Source organism: Stegodyphus dumicola, chromosome 6 (genome assembly GCF_044657685.1).
Source record: "Stegodyphus dumicola isolate Sdum_Otavi_A_Nest chromosome 6, ASM4465768v1".
NCBI classification, from domain to species: domain Eukaryota; kingdom Metazoa; phylum Arthropoda; class Arachnida; order Araneae; family Eresidae; genus Stegodyphus; species Stegodyphus dumicola.
In genome coordinates, this window is record NC_140773.1 from 51,223,064 (window position 1) to 51,242,629 (window position 19,566).

Here is a 19,566-nt window from a genome sequence, read left to right on the forward strand (position 1 = left end):
AATACTGAGAAGTATAATTTATTTGAAATAAAGAGAATAAACATCGAGAAAGATTTCAGCTGTTTAATGATACGTTCTAAAATGTAAGAGTAGTATCTGTAGAAAGTGATTTAATTTATCTTCTTACAATATATTATTACGAAAATGAATTATACCCTAAGTATTTTAATGTCTGCTGTTTTGTAGACTAGAAATATTTTTAAATAATTTAAAATATCTGAATACCCAAAAAAGAAGCAAGTTTTGAAATCATTTGAAATTTTGTTCTTTGTGCGCTATAGTATATATTAAGTGTTTCAAACAGAATAGGAAAATGTGTTGTTTTTATTAAATGTTTCGGTTCAGAAACAGCAAAAAATTAATTCTTCTCCAAAGTATACTTAAATTTAAACCCAGATATTTTAATTTTGTAAATTGTATTACGATGCTTACTGGTACTGAAAATGCTTAGATAGGTGCTTACTGATGCTTAAATACTAAAAATATTTCTGCAGCCAGGGGAAAAATACATAAGGAAAGCATCAGTCTTCAGTTTTAAGTTCAGAGTTAATTTCGAAGTATCGAGAGACCTCTATGCGAGCTTCAGTCTTCAATGCCCTGTGTTTAACATTCTTAATACTCATTCAATTCTTCTGTAATACTGAGAAGTACGAGTACTTTTGTGGAAAGTTCCAGAACTGTAAAGTGTTTCTTTGGAACAAGTAAATTGCATCGAGTTATCATCAATTCTGTGTGTATTCAATCCATTATGGACCTGTACATACGCAAAATATTTTTGATGTAAATTCTTCAGATAGGAAGTGACTTACCTCGGACATGTTATCCCTGTCAAAGGTGTGTTTAGGGATCCAGAAAAAGTGTCGGTAGTTAAAGACTGAAGGCGCCTCGAAAATGTCCATCAGACGAAACATTTCCTGAGGTTTTGCACGTAGTATGGGAGATATGTGAAGGTTTTTTCATTCATTGTAAGATCCCTTCACAAACTGATAGAGAGCAAGCAAAGATTTTTGTGGACAAACGAATGTGAGGAAGTACTTAATAAATTGAAGGAATCCTTAACATCTTCAACTATTCTGACGTATCCTTAGCTGGACAAACCATTTATTCTTCACAAGATACGAGCATTAAGAGTATCGTTGCTGTTTTTCCCCAAGAAGTAAAAGGTCAAGAAGAGGTCGTAGCATACTGTAGCAACTGTGTATCTAAACCGGAGAGGAACTAACTGTTTCACTAGGAAATAATTGTTCTATATCGTTAATGCCTTAAAAACTTTCCATCATTGTCTCGACGGCAGAAAATCCCTTCTCCATACAGACCATGTATCGTTCGCCTGGTTAATAAACTTCAAGAACCTAGGAAGTCAGATAGCTAGCTGGGTACACAGACTGCATGACCTTATTCAGAAAGCTGTCGACATTGTTCAAGGTCGAAGCGAAATACAAGCTGGTCAATTCGGTAGTTCTTCAGGTTACAAATTCAACACCATCTGACCAAGACACATGGAGTGACCAAGAAATTAAAAAAGACCAGTTAGAAGACTCAGACCATTAAACCTATAACCATTAAGACCATTAAGAACCGACCTATAACCATATTAAAGACCATTAAACCTATAACCAACTTAGTGAAGTCTTCAAAATAGGAATCCTATCTGGCAGAGCATTTCGATCTGTAGTCCTAAGACGAAGCGATATTGGGCTTTCTAGGATTCACTCTATATTCGAAATGGCGTCTTATACCAAAGTCCGAATCGGACTTCCTTAAAAACTACATAGTATCCTGGCAGGAGGCCGCTTCTTCAGACAAATGATGACTTTGCATAAAGTTTGAGGGCGTTTCTACAAGAATAAATCAAGGTCTGACGTGCAAACGTTGGTGCCAGTTTTGCGATGACTGTGCGGGTCGGAAAGACGGAAGAAACGCCGGCAAAGGAGAGACAGCTTTAACTTTAACAATGTAGGAGCGTATGCATATAGTACTATTAATGTTTTTGCTTTGTTGAAAAATTCTTTGAAAGAATGGCGACTTACAGAGTTAGAGAATCACTAGAAAGTAGTTTTGACATAGAGGTCTAAATTTGATAAATTAAGAAAAACATCTTTTATCATAAAAAACAAGGATTCAGAATTATAGTTACCGGGTGCTTTGGGAAATTAATAATTGTTAAGGTTTGAAGCTAGATTGAATATCATTGTTGCTTTTGGCTCTTTGGAAAGAGTTGTAAAAAGATGGCTGCTTACAGAATTAGAGAGTTTCAAAAAACAGTTTTATCAGAATGCTTTAAATTTGATTTTGATGAATGAAGAAATCGTAGAAACACTGATTCTATCCTAGAAACACTGATTCGGAACTATACTGAATGCTTTCGGAAATTAACAACTGTTACGGTTGGGCTGTTTGAAAAATACTCTGATATTTCAGTTACAGTTATTACCTTTATTAAAAGAATTTACATGAATATAATTGATTTATTTATTGTAAACAAAGGAATAAGTTGGCAGAACTGTTGTTGCTTTTAAAATATTTGCTATATTTTGAAAATAAGTACACATTTTGTTTGACTTTGGGTTTATAATTTTATTGCTAAAGCATTAGTTTTGACAAAAGCGTGAAAGTTAAAAAAAGAAAAAAAAAACTTTTTCTAAAAAAAGACTTTTGTAAAAAAAGTTTTTTTTTTCTTTTTCTAAAAAAAGACTTTTTTTAAAAAAGTCTTTTTTTTAGAAAAGCATAAAGTTCTTCTAAAACATAGGTATGCGATTAAAGTACTTTCTGTTAAAAGTGTTTGATCTTCTTATAAGTTTTATATTTTGGATTCTGTTCAGAGTTTACTTTCACATGATAGAAGAAACAATAGTAAAAAACAGAAGAATAAATAAAAGAGAAACTATACAGTTCTTTTAAAGTCTCAGATGAACTCTTTCGGCAATCGTAGAAAGACCAAAAAATAAAATTCAACTAATTTAGCGTTGAAAGGAAAGCAGATGGTACAAAATATGATATGTAAACATCGAAAAGTTACGGTTATAATTATGCCGCTTAATAATAGTATTTCAATACTTAATCTTTAAATTTTGTTCCCACAGGAAACACTGGAAAGTAAACTTCCTGAGAATATATCGGAAGAGGAATTAGATTTTCTAAAGGTAAGGAAATTTGTATTAATTTTTTAATCATTTATTAGAATTTACGCCTTCTTGTTAGCACCCTTAATTACATTTTCTAAATATTTGATGAGTCAATAATTCAGCCTATCTACCGTATGTCGGAATTCATAATTTCTAAATTTATTTAATCTTTTATACTCCAGTATTAAGAATGCAGAAAATTTGCTGTAGTTTGTAAAAATGAAGTAGAGTAAAAGTAAACTTTATTACGCTAGTATAACATTTAAAATATACATCTATATCAAATAGAAACATAGGATAATTTAGTGCTTACATAAAAAAGGAAATAGCCTAATTAAAATGAGATGCCTGAGATGGCAATTGTAATCAAGAGTAGCCACAAAGTACTGAATATGCAGGCTTTGCGCGTAGACACATGCAATTAATTTATACATTATCACATAAAATGTAGGTAGCATTTTAGAAACCAAAGGTTTTTCAAAAATTTATTTTAATATCTTGATATTTTAGACCCCATGTTTCATATGTTCTAGTATTTCAGTCACGTTGCTGTTCCTCAAAATAAACTCGTAAGTAATTTAATTATTTTTAATCATGACCTCGGGATTATTCAAAATTTTTTATGGCAAGTACTTTTCAAATTTCCCAAACATATTGTGCATGATAATTATGTACTACAGTGACGCACTTTAGAAGCTGCCTTGCAACTTCATTGCATTCTATGCAATATCTGTAGTGATAATATTGTACATGATAATTATAAAATTGCATTCATGTATAAAAATTACTATATTAAGGTTAAATTGAGCATAATGGAATTGTTGATAAAATATTCGTCATGAAAATATACGTAAAGCATGATAAAATATTCCTGTCACTATTTTTATTTAATTTCGCTAAATGTGAGAGCATATTGTATGTTATGTGTTAATTATTAAATACTTCAGTTTTGTGCTAAGCAATTGTATTTTATCCAAAACTTCTTTTATAGCTATTGCAAACTCTGAAATGACTTCTCTCTGTAGATAAAATATATTAACAGGCAAATTTGCTGTCAGAAATTGAACTGATAGGTATGCTTTTATATCAACTTATTTTTGTTTCCGTACTTTTGACCCCCTTCCGGTTTGCGTGTTAACTGAGGTGTTAACAGAAGATTGCTCTCTCTCCCTCCGTCCCCTCCCAAAAGTTAACATGAGTTTTCTAAAAAGAAAATTATAACAGGAAAAACTTTCCTCAAAAATCACGCAAGCTTCTTTCCAATTCCCCCAAGTCCAAGCAAAATTTTCTTCGTAACATGTCATAGTTTTGAATAAGTGAAGCGATTTCTTTTCTCAAGTCTTTTCAATTGTCAGAAGTAATTTAATTATTTGATTGATATTTTAAATTTGGAACATTACTTATTCAATGCATTAAAAAGTAATCATAGACGACTTCGATGAATTTTTTCAGATAAAGAAAAAGTTTTTTTTTTTCAGACAAGAAACAGAACATCTCGCAGAGGCGAAAAAAATAACCTGCTGTTCATAATGCTGGTTTAAACCTGCTGTTCATAATAATAGTGGAATTTATAATATTTTCTGAAAATAAAGGTGTAAGATCCTTCAGGTTTCAATTTTAAGAAAAGGTAAAAAATAACTTGATCATCAGGAAAATAAAATTGAATATTGAAAGGCTGGTTTTCAAAGCTTCTATGGAGAGCTGAGATGGGCAAAACTGTTCTTGTATGAAATCGGATCAGAACGGTTTGCTCGATGAAATTAATCTGTTCTTTTTTATGATTCACTGTTCACTTATAATAATCCTGATGAAAAAAAAGTCCGGGACGACAGATGAATGAAAAGCGAAGACGGAGAAAAGAACGAAAAGATTCCATTGAGAAGTGGGATAGGAAGAATCGAACACCAACTCGCTGACATGATTTCTTTCAACTGTAGTTTTGAGACTTCCTAACATCTCCTTTGTACACGGAAGTAACAATAAAATTTTTCATATAGCTGGGAAATGAGAAAATTTAAACTTATTTTTAACAAGGGAGGATAAAAATTCTCTTCTCCCATAAAATGAAAATAAAAATTTCCTGACACGCTTCCAACAAAAGTTCCGCTTTTTTTCGCCAGTGAGGAGTTCACTCGCTTAATAAATTCAATCAATTCATGAACGAATGGCAGACTCTGGTTCTGATACACTTCCAACAAAAAGGTCTCCAGAAACTTTAAAAGAACTACAACTCCATTTTCTGGAGTCAGAATAAATTCATTCAGTAAATTTAATCGGTTATTTGGATCAGTTCCGGAGCGGGTAGTCCAACTCTAATGGATAATCCTATCATGGTCCTGATTGTTATGAGCAATATATCCATCATTTAAAGAAAAAGAGGTAACAGTACTAAAATTCACTGAATTGTTGCTTTCGAAAGAAAAGATATTAACGGGGTGTCAAAATAATTTATATGAAATTAAATGGGTATTTGCAGACGCTGATTACTAATAATTCTATGTCGTCAAGGACAATAATACGAACACAAATTGTGCACAATTTTAGATTTAAGGTTATTATTTTACCTCAAATGAAGAATGCTGTTAAGAGCTTTCTTTGAAATAAAGATGAGATACATTTTTTGTTTTGGAACCTATTTAGATTTATTAAAATTATTTTATTATTATTTAAAAATGTATTTTAATTTGATGTCTTAATTTTGCAAAAGCTTGTAAAGCGTATAAAAAGTAGTTCAAAGAAATCCTCCTTCCATTGCATCTTATGTATCTGATTCTGGAATTTTTACTTATTAGTGCTTTGTGTAATTATTTAACTGCATTCAGAATATATTAAATTTTAAGCAAACTAAAATGTTTATCAATTAGATTTAAACTCATATTTCTTTTCCCTTTATGCAATGACAGGAAAACAGTTATTTCTCTTTAATTTTTCGGTACCGGCAATTTTCTCAAGTAGAGTTTCCAAGGAAAAAATAGAACTATATTATTTTTCCTATAACTTTATTGCCTCGAGTTCCTCTATCTGAACGAATATAAATGATATTTACTTTGTCATTGAGAGGATTCTGTGTGCCTAAAGAGTAAAAAAAAAGAGTCATTCATCATTCTCCTCGTACAGAATAACATGTTGGATATAAACGAATGTGCAAAAGAACAGCTAAGAAAATTGTTCCTAAAATCTGTATTTTATTCATTTAAATACATTGCTGCTCAATTTCGTTTCCTAAAGTTTATTTTAAAAAGAATTCATCGATTGTAAATAAAATGAGAGGTTAATTTAAATGCAGCACAGCATACTTCCTTGTACGAAGTAAAAAGGAAGTATTGTAATCGCGAAAAGTTTCAGGCAGCGTATTTCAACGAAAATATCCATTTTGACCGCTATGGAAAGAAATTTAACGATGTTTTTGCGTGATATCTGTGCATAAGGACAGAATAAAAGACTCGTTTCTTCCAAAAAAAAATTATAAAACAGCTTTAAAATTAATTCTGAAGAGAATTTTTCGTGGCGTCTGTACGAACGTATGTACGTACGTACGTATCTCGCATAACTCAAAATCGAGTGGCCTCAGAACGTTGAAATTTTGTATATAGGACAGCTATAACATGTAGATGTGCACCTCGTATTTTGGTTGCAATCGGCCGCACCAAACGTATATAAATATATTTATATATCCACTCTGTACCCGGCTCAGTGATTTCAGTTTTTTTACTCTTATATGTTTGTAAATTGTACATTTTTTGCTTTAAAAATGATTGTATTATGTAGTTTTTATCTTCCGGTTAAGGTTTTTATGCCTTTAGTAAATCTATATGCAATATTTTTAGAATTATCAACAATTTTAAAGTTGTTTAAGTGCCGCTAAGCCGTTTTTTTTATGGCGGCCATTAATGTTTACATTTGAAACAGGAGACTAGTGGATTTGTTGCCAATCTAGAGAAACTTAGCTTCGCAACAACAAAGATAACGCGTTCATTTATTATTGCCAATTAAATCACGCTTAATTCTTTCTGAAATTTTTTCGAGGAAATAAGTGTTTAAGATTTACTTCGTAATTTTTAATATAGATATTTGGAGTTTTTATGTATTTTTGCCTTCTCACGAAGTGAGAAGTGAATTAATGAAATGAGAAATACTCAATCGTCTGTGAAAAACTGTTTCTTTTTTGTTTTGTTTGCTTAATTTCTTTTATACATCATTCTAGCTTTATTATATTTGAATAGAACATGTGGCAACCATTAGATAATTCTATTCTTTAAATGATAGAAATTTTGTGCATTATGAGTTATAATATGAACGAAATATATAAGTTAACTGTTATATAATTATTGAATTATATAACAGTTAACTTAGTTTCCGTTATATAATTATTATATAAGTTAACTGTTATGTAATTATTAATACTGTTAAGTGAATCTAGCGCCAGAGTGTCGCTATGGTAAACAAATACTACAGTGAATTTTAAAGAATGCATTTATTCTTTTGTGGTTTATGTTCTGTCGGCGAAGTAGATTTAATTCAATCCAATACGTTTAAATGAAATGCAAGAAAAAATTCGCATAATTTAATATTCCGTACAAGGAAGTCATGTGGTGTACACATCAGATTTTTTATCATTTGTTTTCCAAAATTAAAGTTTTAAGACAATCTAGTCATCTTCATTGCCCTTCGACTAATACATTATCAAATTATAAGAAGGTTTTAAAAATCTAAGTTACGTGTAAATTTTACTTTACAAAATATTTAAATAATTTTCTAATGTTTACTTATGGTGCTTATAATATAAAAATAATATTGCTTTTAATAGCTGTGGTGTTCAATAATAGATAATATAAATTTTTCTTTTGATAAAATTAACTCTTTATATTCCGAGATTTTAGATTATGAATGATTAAATAATCAGATAATTTTTGTAATGCCATTTTTCAAAATTAAATTTACTGTTCTTAATACAAATTTAGAAGTGTTTATATTTTAAAGTAGGTAATAATAATTTATCAGAACATAAATATTTCTCTCGTATGATCTCGCAAGACGCCCCTCTATGAAACCAGTTTGAGGAAAATAACTATGCAAACATTTAATGAAAAATTAATGTCACATTATTATTTTATAATGGAGGTTCATCCAGTAATCAATATTCAGGCTGAGGGTTTACTGAGGACGAAGAGACAGGCTATATAGTTATCTTTTGGGTTGAAAAATTCTGAAACATAAGCATTAATTAAAAATTTAATTTGTTCTTGCCAGTCTTCAGCAGTGTTGCGCAATTTCTTGACTTTCAAAATGAATTTTTTTTTCCATTTTCATGTGTTCACAGATAAGCGTTTTATCGTGAAGTTTGTTTAATATTCATGAGAACATTTAATAGAAAGTTACAGTACTTGTGCTGTAACGTAAATGCCCTTCCGTATAGTATAGTTACACTATTTCCTTGCATTCAGATTTTCACAATTCAGGACTATAAAAAACTGGATGTATTCAAAACTTTCTATACGCCTCACGTCTGTTAAGAGTTTTAGAATAAATCTTTATACCTTTCTTCTTTATCTGGAGATAAATGTACGAGATTTGTTAACTGAATATGATGCATTCCTGGCATCAAAATGGGACAAAAAGAAGATATCGAATGGATTTATTTATTTTCGCTTTCAGCGGAGGTGAGAAGAATAAAGACGTAAAATACTTTTTTGGTTTTATTTCGAAGCGCAAAAGGGAAGTATCTCATCTTTCTTTACGTTCTGAAGTAGGCATCTTTCATATTGTTGAAGTAAGCAGTTTTCATATTAAATACGTTGCCTTTAATATCTATGAAGGGAAGTGTCAGTTTCAAAATTGAAGAGGATTATATCTGCATTTCATTTTCCGTAAGTATGTCACATTACAGACATAATGTGTTTTGTTCTAGCACTCTGGTTTAGTGGTTAAAGTAGAGACATTAGGCATTTTTTTGGAAGCAGGCAAGATGAAAAATATGCAAGCGCCTTCGCCGGGAATCGAACCACGGACCTCTGGAATACCGGCCCAGTGTGCAGAACCATTACGCCATGAAGGCACGCTAGAAAGACGGGGAGAAATACCTTATAAGGTTTTGCAGAAGTACCTTTTCAGTTAATAAGATGCTGAGCAAGAAATACCAGCTGTCCTTTCGATGGATATATCCAAAATCATTGTGAAGTCAGATGTAGAACTTTGGAGTGCAATTCAGATTTTACTGTGTTAACAAAGCCGTACCTCAAATTATAACAGAGAACATAACCCAGAAAATGCACTGTCACTTTAATAGAATTTTAAGACAACTCTGCCAAATGACATTAATTTCTGGAAAATATTACTAAAATTCTAATAAGACCATTCTTTTGAAAATTATTTGAGTTTTTTTAATATGTTTGGTAAAAAACGTAAGGATTTTTTTAACAGTTCTGCCGTACTATTATTGTTAATTTTGTGAGTGATCATTGCATAAAGAGAAAATCAAGAGTCATGGCTTTGTGAATTTTGTCTGTTGAAAGTAAAATTTGTTTTACTTACAAGACTCAGTGTCATCATCAGATTCGAACGGAAGAGTCAGAACAAGATGCCACTACACGAGGAACGCAAGACGCTACACATCACAGACATGTCCGAGCTGAAGAAACAATGGCTGTACTAACAGACAGGCTTCTTATGACTACAACACGACATTCACAATGCGGAAAGCTGTGAACTCGAAGTTTCCGTTGAGCAGCCCAGTATCAGTTGAATGGAAGCTTCTCTGCGATCTCTGAAGTGGACTCTTCTTTCATGAAGAAAGGAACAGAAGAGGAAGATACGTGCACTGTCATAATGGGAAAATTGCTGAAGTTGAAAGAAGATATCTATAAAAATGACGTAGTTTAATGACGAATAGGAACCCCCAATTTTCTCAAGGTTTTTTTCCTAACATACGTACGTATAATTTTCTTCTTAGTTTTGCTTCCATGGGCGCTAATACAGAAATGCCTACAGGTTCAGGAGAGTATTGTTTTAGAATTATTGTGCCATATATCATCGAGCAACCCACCTTCATCCACCTCATCCTGATCAAGAACAGTGTGCCCATCTGTATGTTTTAGATTCGGATCAAGCCCTCAGGGAGAGAAGGATTATACTTGAAAATTTTGCTCTGAATGCTGAACTGCTGACACAATTGGATGCAGTTAGGAATGTGAATTCGTATGCAGAAGCCTACAAGATTCTGAAAGAACTTGAAGAAGAAACTCTATAAGGTATTTCTCCCGCCTTTTTAGCATGCCTTCGTAGTGTAATGGGCAGCACGCTCGACGCATATTCGAGGGGTCCGTGGTTCGAGTCCCGGCGGGGGCATTGCTTTTTTTCATCTCTCCTGCTTTTAAAAAATACCTAATGTCTCTACAGCTCTAGGAGAGCAAGATGCTGAAACTTCTGCTGATATCCGAATGTATATCAAGGGCGAAAGTGTTGCTACAAGTGAGCACAGAGGACGTTACAACGCTCCCCCCCCCAAATGAACTTGCTGTTGTTTTCAAGAAGGCAGACGACGTTCCTCCACCAAACAGAAATATTGTGATACATCCAAGAGGCGGTGGTCTCATTAATATCAGTATTTTAAATCCTAACTTGGAACTGATGACGTATGTAACATTCTTTTTGCAAAGTGATAAAGGATTCAGAGCTGGACTTTTATAGTACACAGATTTACAGTTTAGTCACAGAGGGTCTGTACGACAAAATTGCTACAACCCTATTTTATATGGGTGAAAATTGTTTCAGCAGTATCTTGTGGATTCATACGTAAAAGCTGAAGGCAACAAACCTGCGTACCTCAGAAGCCACCAAGCGAATTTTAGAGTGGAAATTTACATGGGTCTTGCCGATCCCATTTACAGAGTTGATCAAACAACAGGTGCCCGGCTTGGAATACCGGTTATAGTTCCATCAACATTTATAGGAAGCCTTCACTGAATGCCTCAAAGCTATCAGGGATCTATAGCCATTGTACGTGACTTTGGTGAACCAGATCTATTTTTGACTTTCACTAAATGGACAGAAATAACAAAAAACTTATTCTCAGATATTGTATCAAGACCTGAAGAAATTATTTGACCTGAAGAAAACAGCTTTGTTGCACGTAGATTTGGTGCCATAATTATAATTTTATATATTTAATAATTTAATATTACGTGTAAAGTCTTGATCCACTCCCTAAGAAGAGAATATACAGGAAAATTGCATTTATTTAAAGGGAGCTGAAAGAGGATAATAAATAATGTTGCGCTCCTCTGGAAAACTCTAACCTTTCATTTCAACCTTGAATGAAGAAATATGTTCTCTCGTTCATTTTTATGCATTAAGCTAAAATTATTTAAAGATGTTTCCTTATTCAGTATAAAATATTAAAAGCTTCTCATTATTTAGTAACGCTGCTTCAGATAGAGTTATGTTATAATGTTACTTCAACCAGCATTAGTAAACTATTAGTATAAAAAATGCATTATTTTTCTCTTTATAGAAATGCCTGGATAAAGATCCTGATAAGCGATATACGTGCGAACAGCTCTTCCACCATCCGTACTTTGAGGGCTTTGGTAAATCCGATTTCGACAACGATGTATTATCTACAAGGCTAAGAAAAGATAAGCTAAAGGTAAATATTTACGCATTATTTCTCAACTTTTTCGTAGCATTCTGTGATTCTAAAACCGTGTTATTCATTACTGATCATGGTGAAAGTTTACAGGTAAAAGTTGAAGGTAAAGCTGGTCCGTTTCGTTTGCATTATCGAATTATTTCCTTGAAATTTTGATTCCATATAGATTGAATTCAGAACTGATTTAAATTCTAACCCATATTTTCCTTCAAACCACAAACGGATAAATTCTTAAACTAATAGTATTTCTCATCCCTAGTTGCCATTATATGATCTGCCTTATAATGGCATTCTTTATCTTTTATTTCGTTTCACAATAGAGGGAAGCGTTATGGCTAATAGAAAGTTCTCGAAGACTCTAGGATTTTGCTATGTTTATGGTACAGATGTTTCATTTAGGTATAGCTGAAAAAGAGAAAATTTCCTGAAAACACTTTTGTTTTGTTTACCCTATATTGCCCAATATTTGTATGCCTTCAACGCTATTTCCTTGGGTGCATCACTTTCTAGTAAAATGTCGAGTACAGAAAGAAAGCTTCACTTTGAAGAGAGAACTGAACAGAAGTGTTTATGGAATTTATTCTAAGATAACTGTTAAATTAACTTTTTTGTCGGCAAGAAGTTTCAAAGCACCATCAACTTGCAAAAGCGTTTTTTTAATAAATTAGTCTCAAAATACGGCATGTAAATATCAGAAAGAAGATAAATTCATCAATAGGCAAATTAATTTTCCTCGAAATTTTTCACATGCATCAAAATCTGCGAATTCCAGTTAGAATCATGCCATGCTGATGGCGTTCATGAGTCTCATCAGATAAATATATTTGTTCCTTTCATTCTTACTTGGTTCGTACAGAAATGATTGACACATCGGCTCTCACAACGAAACTATTACGTTATGCGAAGAGAAAGCAAGTGATATAGTAAGATCCATTGTCGCATGGTTTAGGTGTGCGGGAACAAAGTACTCTCAAGGCGTACCGTAGCCCGTTGGTAGGCCAAGTTCAGAAGTGGAGTGGAGACCGCGTCCAAAGGTGTCAGCGCGGGACGACCAGCAACATCGAATACATCAGCATATGTGGCAGCCGTGACAGGTTTTATCATGGTTAACAGGCGCATAACGTTCAACAATGCGGGAAGAGACAGGGCTTGTTGCGCAAGGAACATTGCAGGCGATTGTGCATTGTGATTTGGAGATGACAAATGTGTGTACAAAGTGGGTGTACCTCGAACTACGCCTTGCATGGCAACATGAAGGACGCAGTCAAGGCCACCATGTTGAATTTTCTGCCGAATTGCATGCAATTGTCCATTAAGTGGTGCACCAACACCCCCATAAGCAGGCTTACCAAAGCCCTTTGGGACCTCTCAGACAGATGGGAGAAGTGTATTGCTACAATGTATTGTAACAGCTACCGAAGACTGAAATCTTGCTAATTATTAGATTTTACAAGCAGGCGCGACTCTCCTGTATTTTATTTATCTTTCTTATTCTGCTTAATACTCCAAGATTGTACATTTTCACTTTTCACTAGTAATGTATAGAAGTTATGCATATACTAGTTTTCAGTTCCAATATCTGATGTCTTACTTGAATTTTAAAAAAATTGAAACTCGGAAGACACACATCTACATAACGGCAAAGCACATGAGAGTTATTTATTTACCTAGGGTTGAGAATGCGTAATAGATTGAATGCACAAGGCTGATGAAAAGTTAATAAAATTTATTCTTATCACAAGAAATCAAACAATTCTGAAATATCTCTTCAGAGATATTCGTACAATATCATAATATCTCACAGTAGTTATATTTTGAACTACTAAAAACGTTAAATAGAGCGCAATCCAAAACACTGAGAAAGATAATCCGATCTCACCGCGAATACGCTACAATCAACAGCAGATACTTAGTTAAAGAACTGAGATGTTTTCCTCCGGCTTTTAATTTTTTAAGTTTTTTAATCGTGCACGAGAACATTCTGGTATTTCCATTTTCTCGACTTTTCTGGATAGCAAAAGAGTACAATTACAAGATATCTATTTATTAAATGTTAAATGCGCATGCTCCTGTATTTTTACTTTTTCGGCGTAGCTTTCTCTTAAAACTCGTCACGCACAACATTCCACGGGGAAATGAAACACTTTAATTACAATTTTACTAAAAGCAGCAAACTAAATACAAAAGCCGTAACAATATATTTTATGTGTCTTTGCCTTGCCGCCGTTTTTATGTGTCTTTGCCTTGCCGCGAAGCGAGAGCTGAAACAATTGAATGAGAAATATAACTCTTATGAAATTCGAGAAAATACGTTTAAATGAAATGCAGTAAAAATGCGTATAATTTAACTTCCGTACAAGGAAGTCATGTGGTGTGCACATCAGATTTTTTATTCTTATGTCTATATTTTTTCTAGCCATTTATCTATGAATATAGCTGTATAATACATATATAAGCATACACAATATGTGGTAGCCTATTGTTGATGTCATTTGTAAGCCAGTAATAACTTATTAATCGTTAAGTTTCTTATTAGTCAAATATTGTAAGGAAATTTGGAACTGACAAGGTAACTAAGCCCTGAGTACTGCAGAAGTCAATTAGAAATCTTGTCCGTCGGAAGGAAGATAAGGAGATTTACATCTCCATCACTACAACTTAAAATTATTAAGTAAAGTACTTTTTTAAAAACAACAATTCAAGTTATTTAAATTTCTATATAAACATTAACATTATTCTATATTTCTATCTATATAAAGGGTTTTCACATTTAGAAATACTTGTAAATACTTTAGAAATGCTGAAATAGCTCGATATAATTCTTCTTATTTTCTGTAAAATCAATTATAAAACTGAAGAAGTTATTTATACAGATTCAGAAGTCAAACAACAAAAATCAGCGTTATACCCACAAAACTTTCACAGGACTAGTTTCGATGGTTTTACCGAACCATCATCTTCAGCTGCAAAACCGCAAATGAACAAGATAGGAAATAATGATTAGATAAGATAAGAAAGCCTGGACAAGAATAAGCAAGTGGCGCCATCTGTTGGCGAAACCAGAACTAAAACATAATTTCTCTAAAAGCCGAAGGCAAATTTGGATTGGAATTAGGATCGTTAACTAGAACAGAAAGATTTTTATGAATGTGAAATGCCTCTAGAAAATCCAGTTCTCCAATGGAAGATGTTTTTTGAATAATTTTGGCAGCAGAAAAATTCAAAGTGTGATTTTCGGACCAACAATGTTGAGCAACAGAAGACTTCTGTGTTTCCTTTTTTCTAACATATGCCTCATGTTCTTTGACGCGAAATTTTAAGGCTCTCTTAGTTTGGCCAATGTAAATTAAACCACACTGGCAAGGAATCCTATAAATACCCCAGGAATTCATATCCGGAATGGGGTCCTTGAGTATAGAAGTTGGAATTTTATTGATGGGAGAATAAACAACCCGAAAGTTAAATTTCTGCAAAATATGTGCAACTTTATAGCTAATTGATGGAAAGAAGGGAATGACAACAGGATTTTTATAATCTCCTAAAATAAGAGTGTGGCTTTTAGTGTGTTGAGATGAGAATTTTTTAACTGCTTGATTAATAATGTTGGGTGAAAAGCCCCTGTCAATAGCTATTGCTTTTAAATAATTTAGTTCTTCATCAAGGGCTAGTTTGGAGGAGCAAACTTGAAGAGCACGGAAAACATAGGAATAAAATGAAGCTAACTTTTGTTTAGTCGGATGACATGATTTAAAGTGTGGTGGAAGGCAAACCGATGAAGGTTTACGGTAAACTGTAGTACTGAAGTTGGATGTGTTACGTGTGACCAGAATGTCGAGAAACGGAAGAGAATTGCAAGTCTCAAGTTCAAAAGTGAACTGAATAGCAGGATCAACAGAACTCATTGTTGAAAGAACTTTATTTAAATCATCTTTATTACCTTCAAACAGGGTAAAAGTATCGCCTACGTAGCGGAACCATACCGGGAAGTTTAAAGTTTCAAACAATTTTGATTCATAATAATGCATGTAGATATCAGCCAGGATGGGACTGAGGGGGCTTCCCATGGCTAATCCCTCAGTTTGCTTGTAATATTTATTTTGGAAAACAAAATGTGTTTGTTTCAAACAGAGTTGGGTGAGAGAAATTAGCTCATCAATTTCGATGCAAGAGAAATGAAATTCGCGAAGTCTGGTTTCTAGACATGTTAATGCACCCTCCACTGGGACATTGGTGAATAATGATTTTACATCAAAAGAAACCATGAGTAAATTACAAGGAGAAATGTTTTTAACAATTTTTACAAACTCTATTGAATTTTTTATGGTGTAAATGTTATTGTCTAATAGAGTGGAAAATCTAGAAACTAAATATTTAGCTAAAGGATACGAGGCAGTACCTAAATTTGATACAGTAGGGCGGAAAGGAATACCACTTTTATGAATTTTGGGAAGAGCATATAATCTGGCACAATTCGCAACAGATGGGATAAGCGAATGTTTTAAGTTGCTTGAAATGATTTGCGAAGATTTGATCGCAGTTTTTATTTTGGATAAAGAGTTAACGATCCTAATTCCAATCCAAATTTGCCTTCGGCTTTTAGAGAAATTATGTTTTAGTTCTGGTTTCGCCAACAGATGGCGCCACTTGCTTATTCTTGTCCAGGCTTTCTTATCTTATCTAATCATTATTTCCTATCTTGTTCATTTGCGGTTTTGCAGCTGAAGATGATGGTTCGGTAAAACCATCGAAACTAGTCCTGTGAAAGTTTTGTGGGTATAACGCTGATTTTTGTTGTTTGACTTCTGAATTAGTATTTATTCGGCGTGTTATTGTGTATTAATTATTTATATAGCTTTGAACCTCTTTGAAAGGAAAGCAACAGTTTGCAATCTAAGTGTAAATACTACATACGTTAATGGATTGGAACTAAAATAAATGCAATTGATATTATAGCTTTGAATGAAACAAAAAATTAACTGAAAGAATGTACGTAATAAATACCATATAACAATTTATCAATATATAGATAAGTAAGCAATAGCTAGAAAAACGTATAAATTGTGTTGATCATAAAAAGGAATCTAATCTGGATAAGTGTATCAACAATTAATTCTTTCATTTCAGTTCTTAAATACGTGTTACACATCATCTGATACGTAAAATATCGAAGTTCGTGATGTTCAAACATTTTGTGTGCTCCTTCAGTAAACACACATAAATGGCAATCCCATCATTCCACATTCTTTTAGATTGTAACAAATAACAAATACATTGCTGTGATGTCTTCCTGCCGACGTTCTTACAATCTAGTAAGCGAAAGAGAAAGTAGCTTTTGATGAATGCTTAGTGGAAGAAACGATTATTTGGGTTAATAAGATTACCATTCGTCAAGAAATGACTATTAGAAATTATTATTTTGTGGCTCAGGAAAAAATACATAAACTAGCCTTTGAGGAATAAGATTATCATTTATCAAGAAATAAAACTTTCGTAGACAAATGGAATCTGTAAAATTTGTTTTTTAATTTTGAACAGGTTGCGTTTAAATTTTTCCGAACTGAAGCAAGTAATCTAAGGTAATTTTTAATATTTTGCAAGATAACTTGATAACTTGCATAAGCTATTTTTTAGTTAAATTGATTGATGAGTATGAAAGTATAAATTAATTTGATTTATACGTTTCTGAAGACTGACGGAAATCATAGAGCTATCTGTCGTTTTAATCAATGTCAAAAGATTCGTAACAGCTTAACTTAAAACTTAACGGGTTTCTTCATATTCAGTATCATTTTATCTTAAAAGTTTGCTATGCTGATCTGCTTATCATTGTATTCCCCAACAAAACTTTGAGCTATAGGAATACGTTAAACGTAATAGAGGAAACTTTGCCAGTATGACTACTTTTTCTCCCATTAGTTTTTTCACATTGCTAACTAAATTTTATTTAGTCGATTATAATAAAGTAACCAAGACTCAAACAGAGTTGCTTTTGTGAAAGAAATTGCAAGGGAAAATAGCATATTACATAGGGTCATACATTATTCACATAGGGTCAAATTGTAAAGATCACAATGCAATTAGGCTACTCTCCAGGAAAAGTACAGAATCATTCAGAGACCAAAATTGCCAGCATTCAGAGATTCTCATCCAATTTGTTGCATTATTTGAACTAGAGAGTAATTGCATTGTTCAGTCAGGAAGGCCCTGAATTATTGTTAAGTTAGTCTAATCTTCGAAGACGATTATTCGTACCCGAGGCTAAATGCTTGAATTTTATTTGTAATTGGGTTATATATTTGATTAAGACAAGCATACTAGGGCTACCAGGCTGAGCTTTGTCCAGTTTTGACTGAGTTTCTTATACCTCATGTTATTTCATCAAATCCAAAAAACCTTCTATTTCCTACCCTACGATAATTTACCATTACCACTTCCATCCTTTACACATTTTAAATGTTCTTATGTCGTAAAGATGCTACAGTTACAAACTTCCATGGCTTATCCAATATTCGAACCTGTATCTAAGGATGAGAGAAATATTTACCTTGAGCTGACAATTGTATTTTCCGGAGCGGCTTGACTTGTAATCGAAACTGGGGATTAAGTTAGACGTGGGATTTCGTTTAAAATAACTCTAAAGGCACGTAAATGGTAAAGGTATGACCATATTAAATTAAGTCGCTTCCAATCAAAATTCATGCTCTCAGTTTGGAAGTTTAGTTTTATCAAGATAGGAATTTCTCAACTAGGGAAGAGTTCATCCCCTTGGGGGGATATCGTAGTTTCAGGTGGGGGATTTGTCAGCATTTCCTTTAGCTGTTAGGTATATAGATTTAGCTTATGCATATAAAAACTACTTTTATTCAAGTTTGGGTTTTATCAACATTTTATATACTTTTCGCTGCTTAATTTTTAAAACACATTGAAAATTATGTGTATGTAAATAAATATATATATATGTATTTTTGAATTTAGGAAAGGAGGCGGGGAGAATGATATTCTAGCGGTGGTGAAAGGGATGCATGGAACAAAAAGTTTTCGAACTGCGGGATTAAGAGTATAATAATACAAGAGCCGCTTACAAATTAGCTAAATAATTTTACCCTTACTTTTTTGATTATATCATTATTGAATTTTTCAGGATAAACCAAAGCTTGATAACGAAGCCTTCTCTCTCAGAGAATTACAAGTAATCATTTAGAAATACAACTGGTGTTAAGTTCATATTGTCATCTATTAGCAGCTTTTCTTAAAACATAATCATTTAATATGCAATCCTTATCTATGTTCATATCACACCTTTAATAAGCATTTTGTTTTAGGACCCCTGCAATAAGCTTCTATTTTCTTTCCAGAGTGGTCATTATCAGATGTTGCTACCACAGCTTTCCACGAATTCTTTAGGATCCACAATGGATGTTCGATCAAGTCACCCTCGCTCCATGAAAAAATACGATCCTCTTCCTAACATCTGACACTGTGACGGAGGTGGAGAGACAATTTGTACAAAATTACACAAGAAGAAAAATCTTGATGTTTGGCACATGTATTATAATAAATAAATTGCTAATACCATATTTCTTTAGTGGCTCTTTCATACCTTTAAAAATGCCGCGTTTTAAACAATGCTTTTCTAAATGCTTTCTCTAATAATTACTTGGTTTCATATTACTACATATTCTGTTAATACGCAGTACCCTATAAAACTGTTACAGAGTTTTGATTGATCATTCCCGGTAAGGACAACAACAATTTTAACAGAACTTTCAATGATGTTTTCATTTAATAGTTTCG

General features: G+C 32.9%; 1 protein-coding gene across 6 annotated transcripts in view; it reads left to right on the top strand.

Annotated features, from left to right (window-relative positions):
* Positions 1 to 19,349, top strand: part of LOC118188676 (cyclin-dependent kinase-like 1) — a 121,267-nt gene extending 101,918 nt beyond the window's left edge. For all 6 annotated transcript variants that reach the window (XM_085818313.1, XM_085818314.1, XM_035359172.2 and 3 more), the window contains 3 exons: positions 3,084 to 3,143; positions 11,635 to 11,769; positions 19,128 to 19,349. In XM_085818313.1, the coding sequence (XP_085674439.1) occupies positions 3,084 to 3,143; positions 11,635 to 11,769; positions 19,128 to 19,247 (315 nt within the window). In that variant the 3' untranslated portion in view covers positions 19,248 to 19,349. The remainder of the gene's footprint in view (positions 1 to 3,083; positions 3,144 to 11,634; positions 11,770 to 19,127) is intronic.
* The last annotated feature ends 217 nt before the right edge of the window (positions 19,350 to 19,566 follow it).